The sequence below is a fragment of the Delphinapterus leucas genome, chromosome 4 (assembly GCF_059928025.1).
Source record: "Delphinapterus leucas isolate spDelLeu-1000000601 "Yukka" chromosome 4, BTC_Dleu_Yukka2, whole genome shotgun sequence".
Taxonomy (NCBI): Eukaryota; Metazoa; Chordata; class Mammalia; order Artiodactyla; family Monodontidae; genus Delphinapterus; species Delphinapterus leucas.
Genome location: NC_143132.1, coordinates 149,252,469 through 149,267,425, shown reverse-complemented (window position 1 = coordinate 149,267,425; position 14,957 = coordinate 149,252,469). Strand labels below are relative to the sequence as shown.

The window sequence follows — 14,957 nt, the reverse complement described above, 5'->3', positions numbered from 1 at the left end:
TGCAAGATAATTGCTAACAAGCAAGATAAATAATAAAGTCGTAGAAATAGTTAATTGTCACCAGAATAGGGAAAAAAAATCGAAGAGTTATAGCAAAAAATACTGAGAAAAGTCTGCACAGAAAATTAAATTAGTGGAAGAAGAAGATCAAAACTAAAGGTCCGTAGGGGTACTTCAGACGCCGCAGGATACTGAGCGTAGTAATGGGCTCGAGGAGAGTGGCCACTCCAGGCTGATGCTATGAAGCGAGAGGTTCAGGAGTGTTTGTATGGCACTTCTCCAAGGGCAGGAAATGGGAGCTGATGGATCTGAGGTCTGATGGCCCTGGGGCCAACTTCTGTAAGCCTTTGAGGGCTTCAGGGGCTGACTTTCACATCAGTCTGTGCTCAAGACTATGGTTGGTCTGCTCAACACATTCATTCATTTATTTATGGCTGCGTTGGGTCTTTGTTGCTGCGCGCGGGCTTGCTCAAAGCTGCGGCGGGCGGGGGCTGCTCATCATTGTGGTGCGCGGGCTTCTCATTGCGGTGTCTTCTCTTGTTGCAGAGCACGGGCTCTAGGCACGCGGGCTTCAAGTAGTTGTGGCACATGGACTCAGTAGTTGTGGCTCGTGGGCTGTGGAGCGCAGGCTCAGTAGTTGTGGCACACGGGCTTAGTTGCTCTGCAGCATGTGAGATCTTCCCGGATCAGGGCTCGAACCCGTGTGCCCTGCATTGGCAGGGGGTTTTTAACCACTGCGCCACCAGGGAAGTCCTGCTCAGCACATTTAAAAAGAGGAAGCTAGGATTTGGGTACCTGGATGTTATTGCCATTTTTCAAATTTTTTTAATAAATTTATTTATTTTTGTCTGTGTTGGGTCTTTGTTTCTGTGCGGGGGCTTTCTCTAGCTGTGGCAAACGGGGGCCACTCTTCATCGCGGTGCGCAGGCCTCTCACTGTCGCGGCCTCTTGTTGCGGAGCACAGGCTCCAGACGCGCAGGCTTAGGAGTTGTGGCTCACGGGCCCAGTTGCTCCGTGGCATGTGGGATCTTCCCAGACCAGGGCTCAAACCCGTGTCCCCTGCTTTGGCAGGTGGATTCTTAACCACTGCACCACCAGGGAAGTTTTGCTCAGCACCTTTAAAAAGAGGAAGCTGGGATTTGGGTACCTGGATGTTATTGCCATTTTTCAAATTTTTATTTGCAATATACGTTGAGTGAGAAAAACACATAAATGATATGTGAGGTCCACAGATGTTGTACAAAGATAGAACATTGTTCGTTAGAAACTAGAGAGGAAAATCTAAGCTATACAAAGCCTGTAGCAGAGAAGCTGCTTCGACCCTTTGAAACATGTCTCAAAATGATAAGCTATATCAGAACAACTCATGTAAGTTTTATAAGAATTTTTTAGTGTGAAAAAGGGAAGAAAAATTAGAAAATTAAGCCCAGTGAAAGACTTTGATTATGTAGAAATCTGGAAACTCTCGGGAAAAAATAGACTAAGATAGCTCAAGCAGTTCTGCACCAGTGGGATATACCATCCTGGTGGTACTGATGTGTTTATCACCCTGTGGAATGTGTTGAGTGTCGTGAAAAGATGCCTCATTTACCTGTAACTAGCATTGGTAAAGGTAGGATTGTTCACTGTTTAATGTTTAAGTGGTAAGAAAGAGCGGCATGCTTATGATGTAGTGTGGTATAGAAGCCAGGGATGTAAACATTTCACTGTGCCCAGGGCAGCCCTCACAGCAAAGGCCAAAGGTCAGTATTGCCAAGGTTTAGAAACCCTGATCTGATACACAGAATAAAAGACTAAGGCATCTGTATCTCTTTGTGTTTCTCAGTTATCTGTGATTTTCAAATGACCTGCAGTAAAGAACAGTATTTTTAATTTCCAATCCTTTGTGGACCTATAACTTTTGTAAAATGCAATGAAAATTTCATGGCAGTGTCAAATTGCTGTAATAATTACTGAATACTTTCAATTTCTGTACTCCTCATGGATGAAAAGCAAAGTGTTTACAGATCAGCACCAATCTGGACATTTTAAGTAACACTACTTTGGAGCTTTTGTCTCTGAATATTCTGTAATAAACTGGTGTAATTTTTGAAATTAAAAGAGGTTTAAAAAGTTTTGTGTAGTATTTATGACAGTTTGGCAACAGGAACTGCTTGATGGAAAACAAATGTGAAATTTGTTGAAACTTCCACAGTTAACAATCCCTGTTTTGGTTTTTATATCACCATATCTAGAGAACATGTGTAAGTTTAGGACAAAGGTGTTTGGTCATTTGCCAGCACTTGGCCACCCCATCATCCCAGACCCCAGGCTGATAGCCTCAGCACTGCTTCTGTGGACCCCTGAGACAGCCTCAGTCTTTCTTAATGCCATACTGATGGAAGCCACTACCATTTTAAGGGCGTCAGTATCAGATATGAAACCTACTTATCATCCTGAATTAAGTTCAGAAGGCCTTTTGAGTATAATACCTTGATTGTCTTTAACCTTTTATTTTCTGATTTTTCTTTTTACAGCCTTTCTGATTTATCAACGTTATTACAAATCTCAAATCAAAGATTTTTCATGTGCTGGTCTCATCTCATGTGTACTATTCAAAATCTTAGTCATGGTAAAAGAAATTCATATCTTCATTGTATTTTATTACCATAGTTGCTGTGACAAAGATATATCTTTAGCTGAAACAGAAATTATAGTAAAAGCAACCTTTGGTCTAGGGAAGAAAGAAAAATCAAGCAACTGTAAAGGTATACCTAGGTTCATGTTTGTCAGAAGTAAAGTCTTTGAGGAGCTGTGATTCATTTGTCTATAGCTTCTTAGTTTCTTTTATTCATTTGTTTCACAAATATTTATTAACCACCATCTACGTGTCCATCAGGCGCTATTCTCGATGACTGAGATCCATCAGAAGAAAACAGGCAAAACCTTCTGCCCCTGTCTGGAGCTTGCATGGAATTTTTTCTTAGCAACCTAAACACTCATAAAGGTCTCTAGTTTTAACAGCACAGAAATAGAATGTCGCATGGGTTTCCCTTATGTCAGCATTGATATTATCAGCTGTGAAGTTAAACAATAATGTTGCAGTAAGTGTGTACGAGGTAAAAATCACAAAATCAGTCTTTCTAGACTGTGCATCCTCTTTCTTTAAAGCTGGGATCTCTACTACCTCGTAGGCATATAGCCAGTATAAAATGTGAAAAAGAATGCAAAAACATGGTGAAAAATGTAAATTATTATATATAATCAGACTTTTTTTTTTAATCAGAAACCCTAATGATGAAAAATATAGATCTATCCGGATTGGAAACACAACTTTTTCTACTAGACTCTTGCCTGTCAGAGGAGCTGTTGAATGTTTATTTGAAATGGGCTTTGAAGAGGTAAGTATGTTCACGGTTTCTTCTCTGCAGTTCATGTACAGAGCATTCATTATAATGTTGATAATTTCTAATAAGAATATTTTTATTGATTGATTCATTTTGGAAAACTGTGGAACTAGTTATTTCTTCACTTACTCTACATTGAAAAGTCACAGTCCATATGCTTTAAATTCACAGTAAAATATAACAACTCTCCCCCAGGGAGAATTCTTACAATCTCAGTCCTTTCGAATAGGGAGGTCAGGCATGCAACCCAAGGACTAAATTGTGGTTCTCTTTAGACTTTTAGCAAAAACCTGCTATGTGAGCAAACATGAATTGCTGATGGGGGTCCAACCACCTGTCTCCAGTAAGAAATGAGAAGAGTAAAAACAGAAAAGTTGAGTTTAGTTACCACGCATAAGGGTTCCCTTCCTTGACAGGAGAAAAGAATCTCAGTGGGTTTTTTTGTTTTTAGGTCAAAAGAAAAGCTTGGTGTTTCCATGTTGTGGAATCTTGTGGCATAGTTTAATTTTATGACACAATGAAAGTAGCTTTCAAGATGATGAGTTTTCTTTATGCATATATGCTTAACCATTTCTAGTTTATGGAATACTGAGAGAAGTCCAGCCAGGTTCTAGAGGCCAAGCAGTCAGTAGCAGTCAACTGGCAAGGCCGTAGCAGCCGTTAAGGAGATATGCTGAGTTGCTCTGGGATGTACTTTCCCCCCCGCCTCTCTGCTTCCCTCCCTTGATTCTGTTTCAGGCCTTGGGAATATAGTGGTGAACTAGTTAGATAAGAGCTCCCATCTCACATGGAGCTTGCATTCCTGAAGGTTAGACAGACAGTAGGTGTGAAAGCAAAGATGAGCACGAAGAAGAAAATAAGGCATGGAAAGAACATCATAAGCAACTGTAGTGATGGGCAGCTGTGTAAGGACGAGCGCTCAGGGGAGGCCCCTGAGGAGATCATGTTTGAGCTGGGACCTGAGTGATGAGAAGCAATTCAAATACCTGACGCCCTCAGGTGAGGGTTTTTCAGGCACAAAGATCCACACGTGTGGAGGATCTCTAGCAGGAGTAGCCTTGGCACAGAAAGTGGCCACAGAGGCAGGCCTGGGGTTTGGGGAACTGCGGTAAAGATTGGACTTTATGACGAGTGGGATGGGAAGCCATTGAAAGGTTTTAAGCAGGGAAGAGTATTTTTGAAGATTGCTCTGGCTGTTGGAAAGAGAATATCCTGGATGTTCTGGGTGGGGGCAAGGGGTAAAGCAGTGAGGCTGGTTATAAAGCTTATCACGTTAGTCTCGATGAGAAATGGTAGTGGTTTGTCTAGATTCCATGAGGACAGGCTTTGTGTCTGTGTTGCTCCCCGTGTGCTGGCTGCTGGGAAAGGAGCAGAGCAGGTGGGCACCCAGTAAATATTTGTGGAAGTAAAGACCGACAGCAGTGGAGATGGGGGAGTAGTGGGATCCAGGATTTCTTTTTGAAGCAGTCTGTGGGACTTGCCGATGAACTAGATGTGGAATGTAAGGGAAAGGAAGGAATCAGGGTGACGTCTGGGTTTTGGTTTGAGCAACTGAGTGGATGGGAGTACCATTCATCGAGGTTGAAAAATCTTGGAGAGTAGCAGGTATCAAGGGAGAAAAAAACGACCCATCTTTTGGATAATTATAACTGATATACTGTTAAATATTCAAGTAGAGGTGTCAAGGAGAGAGTGGGATATATGAGTCTTTGATGATTCAAAAGGAGAGGCCAGGGTGGAGGTATAAATTATGGTGTCATCTGCTTGTAGTTGCTCACAGACATCTGAACCTAAAGAATTTAAAACTATAGATGGGGAAAATTGAGAACATTGATGAATTTGTTCAAGGAAATGCAGATTTTTGAGAGTCAAATGACAGGAAAATTAAGTAAATGACAACTGGAGACTGTTGAAGTGCTTCAGTTTCTCATTGTTTCTCATTGTTGAAGTGTCACAGATTCGGTGGAATCATATTTATCTTTCATTCAGCAAATACTTGAGTGCCAGGAGGGATGACCAACTGCTCTAGTTTGCCAGAGACTGTCCTGGTTTTAGCAGTGAAAGTCCAGCCCCGCAGAAAACCCCTCAGTCCCAGACAGACTTGTAAGTTGGTCACGCCAGTGCCAGGTAACAAGCCAGATTGAGACTTGCAGTAGTATTTGATGCAAGTAGAGTCACAATTTCAGAAAAGATGATCATGCTTTAAGACTAATTTATACTTAGAGTTTCTGGCTGGCTTTGGACTTCACACAGTAGGAAGTAAATGTTTTATCAGTGTTAGCCAACGGAGCTGAGACTGAACTCTACCACCAGAAAGAAACTTGGTGGGCTTTGAGATGAAGTAGGAATCCAAGACCTATCCTGAAATTTTCAGTTGCACATTAAAATCCTGGACACCTTTGCGCCCACTTGTCCCTGAGGCTGCATTCTTGTTTATGAAAATTCTGAGGAGGAGGTTGAGAAAGATTGGGATTCAAATGGTCGTGTGACCCATCAGGCTGGCTTAGTGGAGTAGTCCTTGCTGGGAGCTGCCCCCACCCTCGGGGAGGATGGGGCATCAAGGGCCGTAGTTTTGGTTGTCTTGGTGACTGGAAGATGTCACCAGCATTTAGCGAGCAGGGACGGGGCTGACTCACATCTGGCAGTGAGAACTGTCTCACCAAGAATGCATTGAGAAACATAGATTTTGTTAAATACTAGAATCCTTGTTGGTTTCTTAAAATGTTATTGGGTCTAGTGCATTAAGCCTGTAGTTTTGTCCTTTTATGAAAATACAGTGCTGTCGATTAAACTTTTTCGTACAGACACTTCAGTCATAATCATACATTCTTTTAGGACTGGCCCTGAAAAGATGGAAGGGAAGGGAGCAGCCTCTGTCTCACCGGGGCCCTCTCTGGGGTGTGGACCAGACAGACCCACATGGCTGTCAGGCTCTCCCGCCTCCGGCCACGGTGTCGTGTACCTCCCTCAGTGCAGCTCCATTCACAGTGTGAGATCAGAGGCCTCCATGCTTGGTTTTAACCCAGGAGTCTGGTTTCTCTTCCCAGAGCTCATCATAGATAGGAAGTGGTTCCTTTCTCCTGTTGGAAAATTCACTGCGTTCCGATTTGTGCCAATCATTGTGTATGTAATCATCACAACTGTAGAAATGCTTTTTGCTCAACCCTTCAAGCTATTTGTACAGGCTTGTGGGTTTTGATCTCTGTTCAGTCTCAGGTGGAATCAGTTATAGCATAGCGATTAAGGTCATGCAGTTTGAATCCTTGCTCTGACGGTTGGTAGCGTCAGGCAGGTAGGTTATTTAACTTCTCTGAGCCTTCATATTTCCATATGAAAAGCGGGGATAAACCCAATACCTACCTTTCAAGGTGGTTGTTAAGAATTCTTCAGATAATGTGGGTAAAGTGCTTTTTAGCACGGTACCTAGAAACACATAAATGCAGTAAATGGTAGTAGTCTTTTTTTACAGCTGTTTTGGGTAATACATGGAGATTGCTGGCCTCTTCCAGCTTTTTCAAAAGGATTCACGTGGAATTGATTTTCATGTCGTGGTGGAGTAATGTCTTGGTCAGTTGATTCCTGTAGATCTGCCATCACCAGGGAAATAAGGTCATTCTCAGTTGTGGAGTTGAATTTAAATGCTCACGATCTACAGGTTGGCCCACTGCATATTGTAACAACTGTGTTATCTCATCTGCAGTTGGTGGAATTACTGTTTTAGCATTGTTGCTTCTCAACCCTTAAACCTTGATGGAATATATTTTCATTTCACTTTTTTGTTTGTTTTGTAATTTACTATTTTACATTGTGAGCTTTGTTGTAATGTTTACTGTACCCCAGAGCGCTCTGATTATATTATGTGGATTCATTAAATGAATCACTTCTTAAAGAATCAGATTTTTATTGTTTGATGGTCTGTTTTTGTTTGGACCACCTTTGTATTACTAAATAGCAATAGTTTTTCCATAGTTTTGAATTGACCCTCAGGATGTAATTTTTGTTATCTTGGAAGAATTAGTGAACTCCATACACAGACTTCTAGTCATGTGGCTATTCTTAAAGACTTGAGTTTAGAAGATTCAAAGGTTGTTACATAACTTCTTACTGGTTTTATGTGACCAGTGATCATTTTGAATGGCTGTATCTATAGTATCATTATTTCATAGGGAATTTCATGGAGAATAGTTGTATCATATACTATTGCAGAGAAGATAGGAATGTTCATTTTTGCATCTCTTAGGAGGCTTTCTGACTCATTACAGTGTTTCTAAAAGGTAAAGTATTTTTCTGAAGGTCTTTTGAACGAATAAAACAGGCTAAACATTTTATGCTAACAAGGAGACATATTTTCTTAATTTTCTAGTATACCTTTGCCTGTATTTTTTTAAAAAGTGCCAAAATGGTAAGAAAAGAGAAAGATTGTTAAAATATGATGTGTTCTGTAGTATTGGCTCCATTTTATATATACTGTGTAAGAATGACTGTCAGTATAAAGCAAAGGTTAAAATTTTCCCTAATTTTATAAATTCCAGGGAGAAACCCATCTTATCTTTCCTAAAAAAGCTTCAGTGGAGCAGCTGCAAAAAATTCGTGACCTGATTGCCATAGAGAGGAGTAGCAGATTGGATGGATCAGATAAGAGCCACAAAGCAGAATTATCTCAGCAACTTGCAGCCAGCACCCAGCTTCCTACAGCACAGCCTTCTAGTCCTAATGGGTTAACCCAGCATCCAGGGAACAGTGAAGGGCAGTCATCAAATCCACCGTCCGCTCCAATGGTAATGTGAGAATTAAACCTTCCTTGACTGCTCCTTTCAAAGTGTTGATATAGCAAAAGCTTTAAAATAGGACTTATTCCAGAATTTATGTCTCAGTCATTCTTGGTTCTTATAGTTCTAATACATTCAGATTTCCTGAGCTCTTTTAAAAAATTGTCAGATCTGTAACAAAAGTGGGGAAATGGCTGTCTTTTATTTGGACTTTTAAATGTTAACTTGTGGCTTATTGTTTCTGAGGCAGCCAGGGTTTTATTTAATTTATCATTTGTAAATGTACCTGTTGCCGTGGCACTTAAACCAGTTGCACAGATTAGCGTATGTCTTTAACCTAGAAAAAGTAAAGGACTTGCTAGACAGATGTGTGGCCATCAAGTAATATTTCCTCTATTGCTTTGACACTTCTGATGTAATACCTGCTGCTCTCTACCATGGAATTATTAATTCCAACAACCTACCATTATCAGCACCTCAATTCAATAAAAAATGGGCTTCTTTAGGCTTAAGGTAAATAATCATTAATTTACTGATAGTGGTGTTAGCATATACATATGTACTTCTGAAGAACTGAAGTCAAATTACTGATGTCTAACAGGCATTCTCGGTATACTTAAATGACCTTATTTAATAGGAAATTATCCTGTTTACAAAAAAATCCCTTTTAATAAAGGTCCTTAAGCATTTTACTCCTAAATTTTCACTGTCAGAAAAATTTTCATGGCTTTTCTATAGTAATTTTATCAGTAGGCAGCTTAAACTCACGTCCTCTTTTAATTTTGGTGAAACACCTGGTTGCTCTCCTCCATACACTGGAACTCTACATCTAGAGTCAGTTGTTAAATCTACCCTTAATTTTCTCCAGCTGAATAATTGGAGAGCCTTTAACCTAACCTCCTTGGCAGTCAGATGATGGGCAGTCATTCCTTAGTGTAGGCTGGGAATACCCTAAGCTTCTCTTTAAAAAATAAAGAATTGAAGGTGGTAGGGGCTGGCAGGGGAAGAGAGAGTGTCTGTCCTTTTGAATAATAATTCTTATTTATTTATTCATTCATTCATTTATTTATTGGCTGCGTTGGGTCTTCATTGCTGCATGTGGGCTTTCTCTAGTTGTGGAGAACGGGGGCTACTCTTCCTTGCAGTGCAGAGGCTTCTCGTTGTGGAGCACGGGCTGTAGGTGCACGGGCTTCAGTAGTTGTGGCACGTGGGCTTAAGTAGTTGTGGCACGTGGGCTTCAGTAGTTGTGGCTCACGGGCTCTAGAGCGCAGGCTCAGTAGTTGTGGCACACGGGCTTAGTTGCTCTGCGGCATGTGGGATCTTCCCAGACCAGGGCTCGAACCCATGTCCCCTGCATCGGCAGGTGGATTCTTAACCACTGTGCTACCAGGGAAGCCCCTGAATAATAATTCTTGATGAGTGGTTTCCCAGATTTTTGTGGAGGGTTAACTCTTCTAAAACATATTCTTTTGTGCCTCAGTTGACTTAGGTTAATGTTTAAGTCTTTAAAATATTTCTCCTCTCATTAGCTTCAGAGCTAATGTTTGTTTATACTAATAAACACAGCTATTGTTTATGAATGCTTCCAAGAAACTGTTACTGGATACTATTGGATCAACTAGTAATGATATTAAGTGGCCGTGGGCATCAGATAAGAGCATATGTGAAAGCTTAATAAACTGTAAAGGACTTAAAGGTTTGCTCTTGGTAACAGTAATTCTTTCTGTAAAGTATCTCAGCTGCTTCATTCAGAACAAAGTTACCACAGAGTAACAGAAAAGTGGGACTACTTAACTCTACTGGGACAGAATAGTAACCCTAGCCAGTCCAGTCCTTAGGACACTGGTTTCCACTCTTTTTTGATTGTACATCTTACCAGTGATAAAATGTTGAATGCATAACCCAGTAAGTGTCTATTTACTTATGAGTTACATACTTCTATGGGTATGTGTTAACGTACCTTATACAGGACTCATGTACAGGATTAAAGCGTGTCATTACACCTCTGGGTAACAGGTCTTCATCAGTTTTGCAGTTAAGGCTGATACAGGGGCTTACCTGGTGGCGCAGTAGTTAAGAATCGCCTGCCAATGCAGGGGACACGGATTCGAGCCCTGGTCTGGGAAGATCCCACATGCCATGGAGCACCTAAGCCCGTGCGCCACAACTACCGAGCCTGTGCTCTGGAGCCCACGAGCCACAACTGCGGAGCCTGCGATCCACAACTACAGAAGCCCGCATGTCACAGCTACTGAAGCCCGTGCGCCTAGAGCCCGTGCTCCGCAACAAGAGAAGCCACCACAATGAACCTGTGTCCCCTGCATTGGCAGGCGGATTCTTAACCACTACACCACCAGGGAAGCCCCTCGGTTATAGTTTGATGTCTTTAATTACTTACCAGAAAGGGCCTGGATACTACACTAAAAACAAATTGTCATCCTATTGTCAAAGCGAATTTAGAGTTTAGAAGAAAACAAACTTGCGCAAACACATATGCTCTTAGAAGGCTACTGTATATTAACTCTTAACTTCTTGAGTCCCTGGGACAAAGTATCTTTTTCTGTATTCCTTAAGGGAGTTGGGAGAAATTAGAATGAATCTTGTTTTTTATAGCCAACTCCTGGTTCCATGGATCACTGAAGTACACATTTTTAAAAAGTATTTTGTTATTTAAGCTTTTATCACCATTAATTGCTGTATTACAGAGTTTGACAATTATGTTTTCCTCCCTTTCTCATTTTGAGTGGGGATACTGAGAATTAAAATGGACCAAGTAAAGCAGCAGGAGAGAGATTAACAAAGCATGTAACTGCATATAAACTAGACAAATCCTGAGCACTGTTGAGTGTCACACCTGATATATTTCTTTGGTTGAAACTGTATCAAGTAAAATTTGGAAATATAAGACAAGGTGATAGTCATTGATGTTGAAGTTGCCAGTAAGTTTTTCCCTTAAGATATAAAGTACTGGAATATACCGGTGCTCAATAAACGGTGATGTAGTTAGAAATTTATTTTGCTGCTTTTTCTGGATATTTTATGTAAATGAATGATACATTACATAGTCTTTTGCTTCTGGCTTCTTTTACTTTGTATGTTTTTGAGGTTTATCCATATTGCAGGATGTATTAGTATTTTTTTCCTTTTTATTGCTGAATAGCATTCCATGGCGGACATTTGGGTTTGCCATGTTTGCTTGTTATGGACAATGCTGCTATGAATGTCCACATACCAGGCTTTGTGTGGGCAGATGTTTTCATTTCTCTTGGGTAGATTCCTAGAAGTGGAACCACTGGGTTGTATGACAAGTTTATGTTTATTGCTTTAAGAAATTGCAAGCTGTTTTCCAGAGCTGTTGCACCTTTTTACATTCTAACCAGCAGAGTGTGAAGGTTCCGATTTCTCAGTATTCTCATTGATAATTGTTAATGTCTTTTTTATTATAGCCATTTTAGTCGATGTTAAGTAGTATCTCATTGTGGCTTTAATTTGTATTTTCCTAATGACCAAACTGATTTCTTAAATTTGCTGGTTATACATGCTGCGTATTTAGTGTTCTTATATGAAATAACTTCCTGATAACCCTTTATATATTTTTATGCCCTTTGCCTTCCAAAAGCAGGTTCAAAACAGCAAAGACAGTTTTTCAAAGACTGAGCCTCAGAGTGTTAGAAGCATTGTTTCCAATTTTGCAACTTTATCTAGGTTGAAAGCATGTGACTCTTGACGTATGATTTGCTTAAAATAAGTCTTTGGCAGCTTATTGCACAGTCTAATGTACGCTTTTATTTGATATGTGACTGCTTTTAGAATGTGTATGAAGTTGTTGAGGACTTTGCATCAACACTTTTATGACTCTAGAAATTATTGCCCATTGTATATATGACTATATATGTATCTGTTTAAAAGAATTATCATTTGAGATTATATTAGTGAAATTATAAAAATAATATTAGATAATGATAAATAACAGTTGATTTTTTAAAATGAAGATATATATTTTTTATTGTTTTAAATTTAGCTTTTATTTTATATTGGAGTATAGTTGATTTACAGTGTTGTGTTAGTTTCAGGTGTGTAGTGAAGTGGTTCAGTTATACGTATACATGTATCAATTCTTTTTTAGGTTCTTTTCCCATATAGGTTATTATAGAACATTGAGTAGAGTTCCCTGTACTATATAGTAGGTCCTTGTTGATTACCTGTTTTATATATAGTAGTGTGTATATGTTAATCCCAAACTCCTAATTTATCCCTCTCCTAGACCTTTCCCCTTTGGTAACCATGTTTGTTTTTGAAGTCTGTGAGTCTGTTTCTGTTTTGTAAATAAGTTCATTTGTATCATCTTTTTAGATTCCACATAGAAGTGATATCATATGATATTTGTCTTTCTCTGTCTGACTTACTTGATCATCTCTAGGTCCATCCATGTTGCTGCAAATGGCATTATTTCATTCTTTATTGTGTCTGAGTGGTATTCCAGTGTGTGTGTGTGTGTGTGTGTGTGTGTGTGTGTGTGTGTATACACATCACATCTTTATTCATTCATCTGTTGATGGATATATTGGTTGTTTCCATGTCCTGGGAATTGTAAACAGTGCTGCAATGAACATTGGGGTGCATGTATCTTTTCGAGTTATGGCTCTCTCTGGATATATGCCTAGGATGTGGGATTGCTGGGTCATATGTTAGTTCTATTTTTAGTTTTTTAAGGGACCTCCATACTGTTCTCCATAGTAATTGTACCAATTTACATTCCCACCAACAGTGTAGGAGGGTTCTCTTTTCTCCACACCCTCTCCAGCATTTATTGTTTGTAGACTTTTTGATGATGGCCATTCTGACCGGTGTGAGGTGATACCTCGTTGTAGTTTTGATTTGCATTCCTCTAATAATTAGCGATGTTGAGGATCTTTCCATGTGCTTTTTGGCCATCTGTATGTCTTCTTTAGAGAACTGTCTATTTAGGGCTTCTGCACATTTTTTGATTGTGGTGGGTTTTTTTGGTTTTTTCTTTTTGACATTGAGCTGCATGAGCTATTTGTGTATTTTGGAGACTAATCCCTTGTCAGCTGCTTCATTTGCAAATATTTTCTCCCATTCTGTGGGTTGTCTTTTAATTTTGTTTATGGTTTCCTTTGCTGTGCAAAAGCTTTTAAGTTTAATTAGGTCCCATTTGTTTATTTTCTTTTTATTTTCGTCACTCTAGGAGACAGATCCAAAAAGATATTTCTGCAATTTATATCAGACAACGTTCTGCCTATGTTTTCCTCACGAGTTTTATAGTATCCGGTCTTACATTTAGGCCTTCAATCCATTTTAACATTACTTTTGTGTATGATGTTAAAGAATGTTGTAATTTCATTCTTTTACATATAGCTGTCCAGTTTTCCCAGCACAGCTTGTTGAAGAGGCTGTCTTTTCTCCATTGTATATTCTTGCCTCCATTGTCATAGATTAATTGACCATAGTTGCATGGGTTTATTTCTGGGCTTTCTATCCTGTTCTGTTGATCTATATTTCTGTTTTTGTGCCTGTACTGTACTGTTTTGATGACTGGAGCTTTGTAGTATAGTCTGAAGTTAGGGAGCCTGATTCCTCCAGCTCTGTTTTTCTTTCTCAGGATTGTTTTGGCTATTCGGGGTCTTTGTGTCTCCATACAAATTTTAAGATTTTTTTTGTTCTAGTTCTATGAAAAATGCCATTGATAGTATGATAGGGATTACATTGAATCTATAGATTGCCTTGGTTAGTATAGTCACTTTGACAATATTGACTTTTCCAATCCAAGAACATAGTATATCTTTCCATCTGTTTGTGTCATCTTCAACTTCTTTCATCAGTATCTTATAGTTTTCTGAGTACAGGTCTTTTGCCTCCTTAGGTAAGTTTATTCCTAGGTATTTTATTTTTTTTGATGTGATGGTAAATGGGATTGTTTGTTTAATTGCTCTTTCTGATCTTTCACTGTTAGTGTATAGAAACAACAGATTTCTGTGTATTAACTTTGTATCGTGCAACTTTACTGAATTAATTGATGAGCTCTCGTAGTTTTCTGGTGGCATCTTTAGGATTTTCTATGTATACAATCTTGTCATCTTCAAACAGTGACAGTTTTACTTCTTCTTTTCCAATTTGGATTCCTTTTATTTCTTTTTTTTCTCTGATTGCTGTGGCTAGGACTTCCAAAACTATGTTAAATAACAGTGGCAAGAGTGGACATCCTTGTCTCGTTCCTGATCTTAGAGTAAATGCTTTCAGCCTTTCACCGTTGAGTATGATGTTAGCTGTAGGTTTGTCATATATGGCCTTTATTATGTTGAGGTAGTTTCCCTCTGTGCCCACTTTGTGGAGAGTTTTTATCATAACTGCGTGTTGAATTTTGTCAAAAGCTTTTTCTGCATCTATTGAGATGATCGTATGGATTTTCTTCTTCAGTTTGTTGCTATGGTGTGTCGCACTGATTGGTTTGCAGATATTGAAGAATCCTTGCACTCCTGGGATAAATCACACTTGATCATGGTGTATGCTTCTTTTAATGTGTTGTTGGATTTGGTTTGCTAGCATTTTGTTAAGAATTTTTGCATCTATGTTCATTAGAGATGCTGGCCTGTAATTTAATTTTTCTGGTGGTGTCTTTGTCTGGTTTGGGTATCAGGGTGATGGTGGCCTCATAGAATGAGTTTGGCAGTGTTCCTTCCTCTGCAATATTTTGGAAGAGTTTGAGAAGGACAGGTGTTAGTTCTTCTCTCAATGTTTGATAGAATTCGCCTGTGAAGCCATCTGGTCCTGGGCTTTTGTT

At 39.5% G+C, this 14,957-nt stretch overlaps 1 protein-coding gene across 5 annotated transcripts in view; it reads left to right on the top strand.

Annotated features, from left to right (window-relative positions):
- NGLY1 (N-glycanase 1) overlaps positions 1-14,957 on the top strand; it is a 62,622-nt gene that overhangs the window by 11,228 nt on the left and 36,437 nt on the right. For 4 of the 5 annotated variants that reach the window (XM_022554655.2, XM_022554656.3, XM_022554654.2 and 1 more), the window contains exons 2-3: positions 3,266-3,380; positions 7,919-8,164. In XM_022554655.2, coding sequence (XP_022410363.1) covers positions 3,266-3,380; positions 7,919-8,164 — 361 coding nt within the window. The remainder of the gene's footprint in view (positions 1-3,265; positions 3,381-7,918; positions 8,165-14,957) is intronic. The other variant, XM_089911233.1, reaches the window with a different exon arrangement.